This window comes from Rhamphochromis longiceps, linkage group LG3 (assembly GCF_057381845.1).
Source record: "Rhamphochromis longiceps isolate RC_006_pf linkage group LG3, R_longiceps_female_GT1.1, whole genome shotgun sequence".
In the NCBI taxonomy this organism is placed as follows: Eukaryota; Metazoa; Chordata; class Actinopteri; order Cichliformes; family Cichlidae; genus Rhamphochromis; species Rhamphochromis longiceps.
This window is the reverse complement of record NC_140559.1, coordinates 53,569,317-53,580,505: the sequence shown is the minus strand read 5'-3', so window position 1 is coordinate 53,580,505 and position 11,189 is coordinate 53,569,317. Positions and strand designations below refer to the sequence as shown.

General features: G+C 40.4%; 3 protein-coding genes across 3 annotated transcripts; 2 read left to right on the top strand and 1 right to left on the bottom strand.

The window, feature by feature from the left end:
• The first annotated feature begins 309 nt into the window (after positions 1-309).
• Positions 310-1,252, top strand: LOC146675274 (uncharacterized). Its single transcript, XM_085400364.1, has 3 exons — positions 310-424; positions 529-582; positions 689-1,252. Exons 1-3 carry the CDS (start codon positions 320-322, stop codon positions 974-976), a joined length of 447 nt encoding a protein of 148 aa, XP_085256490.1. The 5' UTR covers positions 310-319; the 3' UTR covers positions 977-1,252.
• A 4,499-nt stretch (positions 1,253-5,751) lies between these two features.
• LOC146675273 (uncharacterized) lies at positions 5,752-7,902 on the bottom strand. The gene is made up of 2 exons (XM_085400358.1): positions 7,055-7,902; positions 5,752-6,974 (listed from the first exon to the last, which is right to left on the bottom strand). The coding sequence occupies exon 2, from the start codon at positions 6,736-6,738 to the stop codon at positions 6,013-6,015; it is 726 nt and encodes a 241-aa protein (XP_085256484.1). The 5' UTR covers positions 6,739-6,974; positions 7,055-7,902; the 3' UTR covers positions 5,752-6,012.
• Positions 7,903-9,747: 1,845 nt separating this feature from the next.
• LOC146675272 (uncharacterized) lies at positions 9,748-10,983 on the top strand. The gene has a single exon (XM_085400356.1). It carries the CDS (start codon positions 9,748-9,750, stop codon positions 10,981-10,983), a length of 1,236 nt encoding a protein of 411 aa, XP_085256482.1.
• The last annotated feature ends 206 nt before the right edge of the window (positions 10,984-11,189 follow it).

The following is an 11,189-nucleotide window of genomic DNA, read 5'->3' as shown; positions in this document are numbered from 1 at the left end:
CATGTATAAAAGAACTTTGTGATGTGCCGTATTTTCATTCCTTCATTCATCAGCTTCTTTTGACATCACAGGTAAGTAAATCACTGTAACATGGTTTATACAGACTTCACATTTTTTTTTATATAGAAATTAAAATGTTTCAGATTGATTTGTAATTTGAGTTTTTCAGTTGTGATTCTTTGTGAATCCTTAAAGTTGCACTTTTTTGAATGATAACTCCACTGAATAATGAAGACAGTCAGCTGCAGTTTGTAAACCTTCAATTCAAATTTTAACGCTGTACAACTTTGACTTAGAGACAGAGTTACTAAGAACAGCAATGGCATCAGTGACTGTTTGCAGCACCACCAAAGGCTTGTTCCTCATCTTCACCCTGCTGTCTCTGGTTTGCCTTTCAAGTGCACTGATAGACAAGGACCAGCTGGTAAATTGTTTTTTCTTAAGCTTCAGTAATTTTGCGAGTCACCACAAACAAAGTTGCTGGTGTAATTTAAATTCTTTTAATAACTGTATATGCTGGATTTTCAGAAACAACTCAAAGAAAACTATCAGAACATAAAACAAGAGACGGACAGACTGAAGGTCAGTACATGTTCAGAGAACTGCGGACATATATGACCAAATATAACGTTACAACATAGTAAACTGCATTCATGTAATATGAAACTGTTACATTTTATCCCATCAGGCTGAGCGTGAGGAAGGAGTGAACTTCGGTTCTGAACTGTTGAGTGAATGCTTGAGCCTTATGGACCAGTTGATCGCACTGGTGAAGAAATCTGCAAAAGTTTTACCTGATGGTTTTCCTCGAGTTGATACATTTATGGAGTACATTAAGAATTCCGTCAAGGAAAGTAAGGCTAACATTGACAGGGAGAATGAGGAGTTGGGTGAGAAAATAGAGGAAACTGAAAAGAAACTGGGACAACTGAAAAGAATGATTGAAGTGCTCGAGGAAAAGCAAGCTGAATTGTAAATTTCATGTCAGTCATTTAATTTTTCTCTAATAATGCATCTTTTATATCTGTGGTTAGTTTCTATTTCATATAGTACAGCTTCTCTTAACTTCAGTTTAACTTTTTTTAGAGCTGTCATTCTTCTTTACTATCTGATATAAAAAAAAAAACATTTCACTATCAGCTACCATTGTGCGCAGACTCATATGTGCTGATGACAACTTTTAAGAATACATTTCCAGAAGTTACTTATTTTTCTGCCATTACTTAAATATAGAAGTGGAAACAATGTTTATGTAAACTGCAAACTGCCACACAATAAAGACATTTACCTACTACTGTTATTGTTTCTATTCTTCAGCAATAAGATGACAGATTAATAACCTGCTCACATTCTTGTGAAATGCAAGTATGCCCTCACCAGAAAGTTTATGCTGATGTTTATCATATAAATGATATTATTATTATTATTATTATTATTATTCTTGTTGTTGTGAATGTTTTCATCATTTATTTATTCATTTATTTTTTATGGTAATTTGCAGCATTCATATTTTTGCATTGAATTGGGCTAACCACATCTGCGTGTCAATAGCACAGACATCTTTATTATGAAAGCCATAATACTGGCGTTATTTGTCCATGATGTACATTCATAAGCATCATGTTCCATCTATATTTATACACAGCAAAATCTCCAGTTTTAAATTAACACTAGAGAGTGTCTATATGGGTCCACTGGAAAATAACTCAAAATGTTAGAAATATTCCAGTGTTAGAAAACCAGCACTGCTTAGTGTTAGCCATTGTTAATCTTCAAAACTGACTGGGTTACTTTTAAACATATAACACTGTCAAAAGTGTTAATTTAACACTCAACAGTGTTGTATTTAACACTCAGAGGTGTGGACCCATATAGACACTCTCTAGTGTTAATTTAACACTGGAGATTTTGCTGTGTACCTTTACTGGTTTCCTGTATTAATGGCTTTTATACATTTCACGTATTTGTGTAGCCAGACTTTACTCTCAGTAGTAGCATCATTAGCGGATCACGCAGAGCTCAGGCTTGCTTTCCTGAGTGTAACCAAGGGTTATTTTATTGCCAATGGTATTTTATTTTTATTTTATTTTAAATGTTACTGTGTGTTGAGTGTTGAGTTTACCAATGTACCGTGAACGCACCGCAGCGCTGATAATGAGAAGTCCCTGCTCAGGGTGAGATGATTTTTTACTTCATTGCATCTGTCTGCACGGAGCAAGAGGCACAGGCTGTTGTAGAATTTTCAGTACTGTAACATTTTGAGCCACACTATTTACTATAAAGTCATTGGTTAAAGCTAAGAAATGGCTCTAGTTGCATCTTTAGCAGGCCAGTGAAAGATCTGGAGAAAATAAGAGCTTTGTTAGATACAGATAAATAGATTACATTACTTCGTTATTCTTTAAACCAGATGAAGAGATCTTTTATCTAGTTTTGTATTTCTCCATAATGTGTAATTTATATTGACCCTAAAATATTAAAGAAAAAAACTCAGTGGCAGTGTTTTCCCTTTTAACAGGAAGAACCCTCCAGCAGAGTCTTGCTCAGGGACAGGCAGCAATCTCCTGCAAGATGTTAGGGGTGAGGAGAAAAAGAAAAGAGCAGAGGATAAAAGACCCTATGGGAAAGAGCCAGAGTTCAATAATAGCAACTAATGATTCAATGCACAGGTGGGTTTTTTTTATGGTGGTAATGTGTTATGAGGTCTTTAATATAAGATGAGACCTGTTTATTCAAGACCTTGTATGTGAGGAGAATGACTCTAAATTTTAGAGATATTAGAGGTTTCTGATGGTCCTCAGGTCCAGTCAGTGATGAGTTTGATTATATGCAGGTTTGACAGCGAAGGTAGAAACCAGAGACCCCACAAGTAGACAGAACTCTTAACCCTGCTCACCTTAAACACAGGAGAAAAGTGAGTTGCAACACAAAAAAATATTGTCACAACAAATCACGCTGACAGCTTTCACCTTTAAAATGGTATGTAAATAGTTTACATAGATTTGAGTTATTTCATTCCAGTACCTGAAGTTTGGGATTATAGAAGAAAAATAAAATTATTGATTCTATTGAAATTGATGCAGATTTTGTGTGTTGATGATTTAAAAGCAGGCCTGCAAGATTGGAAATAAAAGCGCTATAAAATACTTTAATTGAGAGCAAATATAAGGTGAGCTTCTCTAGATTACAACGGGCTTCTGAGGAAATTCACCTACCTAGGACGCTGACCATATTAAATGGTAAGTCCTGTTTTTAAAAGGATTGTAGCGATTCAATCCATTTCAAAAGCAACAAGAATTGTTTTTATTTTTGGAATGATGTAATATTGCTGTCAGTGGATATTTAAATTCATGCGCGGTTTTCCACTATCAGCAATGATTGGTACGATTGCATGTGACTGGATAAATGCATGTGATTGGACTGTGGCTGGACTGATGATGTGGACTAAGTGTGACTGACTTGAAATTGAGAAGACGGTAACTATTTTAGGATTAATCAATGCTAATGCCTAATAAACCCTAAACAGTGAAAAAAGGGTGGATGTGTGTGTTTTTGTTTGCTTGTTTTTGCAGGAGCAGGAGGATGACAGAGACCAGAGGAGGGGGAGACTGGAGGTCCACATGAGTGTGGGCGGGCCTTGCAGACCTAACCCTTTAGATAGCACTTTTCTGTGTTACTGATTTTGTGTGGAGAAAACTGTGTTTTCCTGGCTGCTTGTTGGTTACAGTAACACGCTGTATTGTTGGCAAATGTTAAATGCTGCAGGAGGAAAATGTGTATTCAATGTGAAACACATACTGTGTTAAAATCAGTATCACTCCTTTCACAGACAAGGAGGGTTGACCACATGATTTACAGCAACACCTCTGGAATCTGTTGATCCAGGCCCGACCTGCCAGGACAAACCGCTGGCTAATGTTTTTTTTCCCTCTCTAAGGGTTCTGGCATCACACAGGCAGACATGAGTGAAATGAAGACGGTTGTGCAGTGATTACAGAACATCTTAGTGTGGGGCTCATTATCATATCGTTATTCATTTTAAGGTGTTGAGCTCAAAGTGTGAAAACAAGTGAGTGACATTACTTAAGATAAGTTACTGGTTACAGTAGTTTTAATTAAACACATGGGATGATCCATGGTTTGGGCAAATTATGGTAACAGTAGTGTTTTAATGATTTGGGGAAATAAACTGCATATGGCACACTTTTGTCTGTGGTATTGGATGCCTTATTGCGCTTATAACCTACAGTCTTTATCTATCATAAAAATTTGCTTCACGATCTGAAACACGTAAGTGTGTCAAATATGCAAATAGCTAAGAAATCAGGATGGGCTAAATCGTTTCTTACTGCACTTCTGTTAGGCGACTGCATAAAAACACAAAGTCAGCAGTCTGGCTATGAATGTCTTTAATGTTTCCCAGATCAGAATCACAGCATACAGTGTATAATAACTTCTAAAGTAAACAGAAATATCATCACCTCATTTATTTATATAATTTTACTTTACTTTTTTTAATAATCATCTTTTTTTTATTCCATTATTTAACATTTTTCTTCATCTCAAGTCTCGAGTTTCTGAGTTCAACAAAGAAAGTAGAAAGAAGACAACAGGTGCAGATTTGCAATGGACACCAAGCTGAGGGTTTCTCTGTGGGTGTCACTGTCTCTGTGCACGTTTGACACTGTGGACGTGACACAGGATCATCCAATCATGAAGTTTTGCTTTGCTGACAGTTTCTAAGTGTTGGAATAAAATAAATCCAGCAGTTATACCACAGAAAGGACAAAGTGTGGCTCTAACAGCTGTTGAACACACACAGACTGTGATGTTCTCCACACGTCACCCATCGCTCTGCACTTTTCCAGCATCCAACTGTTTTTCTGCTACATAACATCACTGCAGGAGAAAAACAACGGACAGACAGACAGACAGCACAGTGTGACACGAGCAGGTCAGACCACCTGTGTGATCTCATGAGTCTGTGAGGATATGAGGCATCTTATGGTATCAAAGCCCTGGAGTCTGTCAAACATGGCTACATGTAAACACTGCTACATGTTAGGTGAGCTAACATTTAACTGACTGCACTTTTTTCAGTCTCAGTTTAGGTCATTTATGTCCTTACTGCGAATCACTGAAAGGCAAAGCTGGCTTTTATCGCTCTGATGTTACGCACATCATGCAGCACAGATTCATCTCTGATCACAAGACTCATTTTTCAAAATAAAAGCGAGCTAAGGCTTGAAAAGAGGACGACGATTTTATGACAATCGCAGAGAAAAGAGCAACGAAAGGATTTAAAACTTGATGAAAATGTTTTTTCTCACTGAAAACTAGCAAATCCTAATAAACAGCATGACTGGCCCTCTGCTGTGAGGGGGCTTCAGTGGAGATGACTTCTGCTACAGCGACCTTCCTGCTACAGGATGGTCACATGATAACGATCAACGTTATGACAAAAATAAAATAAATGTTGAAAAAACAAAGACAAAACTGATCGGTGGTAAGGATGAACTCATTTGAAACCTCAAGCTAACGGCCATTTTTTTCTTCTCATTACAAACTGCACCTGTTGTCTTTTGTCATCACAAAATAAGCATATCATTCATTCACTCCAAAAAACAAACAAACAAAACATAAAATAAGATAAGATAAGATAGAACTTTATTAATCCCTCGGGTGGGTTCCTCTGGGAAATTCGGTTTCCAAAAAAGCACAGCACCGACAGAAGTTACAGTTACAGAATGTTATATATATATATATGTACACACACACACACACACACACACACACACACACACACACACACACACACACACACACACACACACACAAATACAGAGACAAATATAAATAAAATATACGAAGGGGATAAATAGAATAAATAGGAATAAAAATAAAAATACAAGTGAATTGCACATTTCAAGTATTGAGGTCTATTGCACCGTTGACTATTTACAAAAGTATTGCACAAAGGTATTGTACAGTGAGGTGAAGAGGCACTACAGCTTAGTTGTTCCCCCCTCCTTTGTCCTCCTTTGTCCTCCTGTTTCCCCTCCCTCTCCCCTCCAGAGAGGAGTTAAACAGTTTGATGGCGTGTGGGACAAAGGAGTTTTTAAGTCTGTTAGTTCTTGTCTTTGAGAGAAGCAACCTGTCACTGAACAGACTCTTCTGATTGTTTATGGCCGTGTGCAGAGGATGCCCAGCATTGTTCATAATGTCCAGCAGTTTCTTTAATGTCCTTTTCTCTGCCACTGTCACCAGAGTGTCCAGCTTCATGCCGACCACAGAGCCCGCCTTCCTGATCAGTTTCTCCAGCCTGGATGAGTCCTTCTTTGCTGTGCTGCTCCCCCAGCACACCACAGCATAGAAAAGTACTCCAGCAACCACTGACTGGTAAAACATCCTCAGGAGCTTCCTGCAGATGTTAAAAGACCTCAGCCTCCTGAGGAAGTACAGTCGGCTTTGGGCTTTTTTATACAGGTGCTCTGTGTTGCATGACCAGTCCAGTTTATTGTCCACCCACAGCCCGAGGTACTTGTACTTATTGACCACCTCCACCTCCTCCCCCTCTATCTGAACCGGCAGTGGACCTTCTCTGGACCTCCCGAAGTCCACAACCAGTTCCTTAGTCTTTGAGGTGTTGAGTTGCAGGTGGTTTGTGTGACTCCATGCGACAAAGTTCCTCACCAGACTTCTGTACTCCTCTTCCTGATCATCCCAGATACACCCCATGATGGCTGTGTCATCTGCAAACTTCTGAATATGGCATAATTCAGAGTTGTAGAGAAGTCAGAGGTGTACAGGGTGAAGAGAAGAGGGGACAGCACAGTTCCCTGTGGTGCTCCTGTGCTGCTGACCACTGTGTCAGACGTGATGTCCTTCAGCCTGGCGTACTGTGGTCTGTCGGTGAGGTAGTCGGAGATCCAAGCCACCAGGCAGGGGTCCACCTCCATCCTGTTCAGTTTTTCCTGAAGCATACAGGGCCGGATGTATAAATAAACAAGAAACTTAATATTTACAAATGTTTTGTCTGTTTTTTTTTTCTTACACTTAAAAATGTACAGTTCTGATCTTCCAGATGTTTCGTCTCCATCCGTCTCCCAGTTTGGTATTTTCTTCTCTGTCCAGTGACCTCAGAGTGAGCGCTGAATGTGCCACAATGGCGCCCTCTAGTGTTAGCTTATAAAACCGACAAGGAGAAAGAACAGAGCCGAATGAAAGGACTCGTTTGTGTTCTCTCCTCTGCTGTAGCTGTGTGGTGCTGAGGTTAACTACACAACCCCTCGCCGCCTCCTTATACACAGGAGTGAGTACAAAAGGGTTCGTACGGACGCATCAGCCGGCCGTCCTTCTGCTCGACACTGTTAGCTGAAAGATGATCGGATCATCCTCTGTCCTGTATTTAAGGCTGAGAGTCTTTGTCCAGTCTCTTTTCCACAGCTACTGTCCACAGCACTGATCCACCTGCAGCACAGCCCCAGTCAGTTGTTTTATGATTTACATTGTGCACGTTTCCCTTCCAGTGAGCTTACAAAACCTCTGACAGGAGAAGTCAGGCATGTGTTTCCCCCACCTCCCCTTTTAGGCAGTAATAAAATAGAAAACAAACAATCAAACAGGCTAAAGCTAGAGCACAAGCAAAGACAGCACCGGTGACTAAGTTCTCCCATACTGGACGTACGCTACCACGTGGGCTCAAACAGCAGCACATCAGCTCAGTTTACATACTGTTGACATCTTCATCAGAGGATCAGCAGGGAGCGCTGCTGAGCTGCAGTCGTCTCCACCAGAGTGACGGAGCAGGAATCACAAACAGCACAAACCCACCGTGTTGTTTCCACCCTGTTCAGGAGATCTGAGCCCCCATCCCTTTTTGTCATGTTGCAGCTCTGCACTGCAGGCCCTGAACGCCTCCCGGTTACCCTCAGTGTGCTTGGAGTTTAATTTACAACCGACGAGCTCACAGATCATCTGCAGGCAGGTGAACGAACCCTTAATGTCAGGATAATAGCAGAGCTGACCTGAGGTCAGAAATAGTCAGGAACGGTGTCGACACAGTGAAGTCAGGTGTTTGGGAATTTGTCTGATTATCAGATTGGGGGGGTCGGTGTTAAATAACAAAGGTGGTGTAGGATGGAGAGAGGAGGAGGGAGGGAGCAGTGATGATATGGAGGAAGGTGATTGGTTAAGCAGCAGGAAGGAGCTCATGCTGGAGTCTGAGTTTTTACTGTTGGCCTTTTTCTGCTTTTTGTTTATTGTTGTCTGACGCGGGCCCGCCTACGCTTGAGTGATGCAGATGTGATATCACACTCACACAGCGACTGCCGCTCCTACACACACACACACACACACACACACACACACACGTGCCATACACAAGGGGGTCAGACAGGAGCAGCATCAGTCTCTGCTCTGTTTTGTTAATAACGTAGAAAAATAATTTTGTACAGTCAAGCTACATCGACGGACGCTTTACCTCACGTACCCTAAAATGAAAAAGTAGTGACAGTAAGATGAAGGCTGCACATGACACCATGACTGAGTTCACAGCTGTTGCTTTGATTCTAACGTTTAAGACTTTTGGCATCGACTCCGTTTTAATAAATGAGTGCTGGGAGGCGTCGTTTGACTTCAGGAGCTCCTGCGATGCTCTTACTCTGCGGGAGAAAACCAAAAACCAAAAGTAGCAAACATGGAGCGATATGACTCGTTTAGTCTTGGGAAACGTGCATCGACAGGTACAGTGTCCTTTTCCCCGCGTCTTTAAAAATAATTCATGCATAGATCCCCCACTGAGAAAACCCTTTTATATACTTTCTCCTTTGTACACATTTTATATAGAACTATATATAATATCATTTCTCTATATCTATATTTTCAGAAAAATTCTTTCCACACAATAAAAAACAACAATTAAACAAATGCTTCAAACAAAACAACAAAAGAAGAGAAGATGAAAGAAAGAAAAACACGACTGAGGCCAGTTTGGCACTTTGTCACGAGAACATGACAGAACTCTGTTAGTTGACGGTAAACAGCGATACTTTATTTTTCTTTCGTTTTTCTTCTCGATTTTTTTTTACTTGTAGTTCTAAATTGGAAGATTATTGTGATTTTGCATTATACAAATAAAATTATATTTTGTTATTTTTTCATCGCTCAAAATAAGCATCACACTCGCGGAAGCCGGTGTACCCGGCGAAACACCGTGCATTTATCGAGCCTTTCAACCCCAGATAGGCCAATTATGGCTCTTTGGGTCTTAAAGGTTGTTGACCCCTGCTTTAGATGAACAGAGTTTTTTAATTAAATACATACTCTTTAATAAATGTTCTCTTTTATAAAAAGTAGGATAATTAAAAAAACTTTTATTATACCTCTATTAGAAAAAAAACTGTCTTGTTTTCTGTCGTCTGTTATGTAATATTAGGGATGTTTGTGACAATTAATTTCTTTATCGGCTGGACTAACCAATAGTCCACAACTAGGAAACACTGAAATTTTAAGTTAAGTTTGAAAACAGTTTAAAAAAAAACACCCCATTCCAAAACGTCTTGTGACAATCTCATTGGAGTGATGATGTCATAGAACGTCATAAGTCCTTTGATGTTTTTCCTTAAATAGGGGTGAGAAACAGCAAGATTTAGTTCGTTTCAGCAGCATCTGTGTTTGCAGCATACAAAACGTTCACCACAGAAACATTTGGAAAGCTCTTCAAAGTCATCGTATAGAAACTCCAACATGTTTCCAAGAAAAAAACAACCAATTCAAAAAGATTACGCCGCCTCTCCTTCCTGGAGTGGCCAGCCAATTTCCCCAAATGGCATCTCATCCTTCCAAAGGGCATTAGAGGAGAGTAGGAAGGAAAACTACCTTCTCCAGAAAAAAATGCAACAAATTGAAGAAGAAAAACATCAACTGGAGGACAAGTGTAGACGAATGGAAGCCCAAAATAAAGAGCTGGAAGAAAGACAACAGCGCCAGCCGGACATAAACATTATTAATGAGGGCTGGGGAATCAAGTTTGCTCAGGCCCGAGAGCAGATTGTGCACCTCAATAAAGAAAACAGGCAAAAGCGCGCAGAACTAAAAGAAATGACCAACCAGCTCCAAGACAAGAAAACGATGACTGATAAGATACAACGGGATCTCCAACACATGGACCGAAAAAATCGGCTCCTCCAAAGACAGCTCCATGAAGCTGTGGAAGAAAAGAATAAATTCCTCCAACAGAAGGAAGAGCAGGACAAAAAGCAACAAGACATGCAGCACAAACTGAAGAGCATGCAGGAAAAATACCGCATGCTGAAAGAAAGCCTGGATGAAACACTGCGCCAAAATAAAGACCTTCTTCAACAGAAAGAGCAACAACAAAAAAGACTGAAAGAAGGAAAACGCATCGTCCAGGACTTTGAGTCTAAAAATCTAAAACTGCAAGAGTTTTGTAATCAGCTGGAGGACAAAGCAACTAAAGTGGAAGAAGAAAGGGACAAACTGGAGAAACGGTGCTCACAGATGCAGAAAAGGATCGATCAGATAGCGAGAAACAACTCCGAGCTCGTTAAGGGGCGTTTGGTGGAATTCAATAACTTGAAGAGTGAACACACTCAAATGCAGTCACAAAAACAACAAGAAGACAAAATACATGAAGACAAAAATCAAGAAATCAAGAAAAGAAAGAAGCAGTTAAAAGACAAGCACAAAGAGGTCCAACAGAGAAATGCAGACATGCACAAGGACAAGCTGATACAGGAGGAAACATCCAAACAACTCAAAGACAAGCTTGAAGAACAACAAGCAGCATTGGAAGAGGTGGAACAAAGATGTGAGAAACTTGAAGAAAAAAAACGCAGAAACCATCGACGAGCTGAGAAATCTCATCCTGCAGAAAAAAGCGCTCGTGGAAAAGTGCATGAAAAAAAAGAAAAAATGGTTCCACTTGTTCCAGAGGAGAGACGCTACTGCTTCCTCACCTGATGTAGCCTCGTCTTGCTCCACCTCTGTTAACCCCCCCCCCCCCCCCCCCCCAGCCCCCCAGCCAGTCCCGGCAGTTGACTGTCCCCTCCTGAGCCTGGTTCTGCCGGAGGTTTCTGCCCGTTTAAAGGCAGTTTTTCCTCCCCACTGTCGCCAAGTGCTTGCTCAGAGGGGATTGTTGGGGTTTTCTCTCCTCTGCCTTTTTTCTT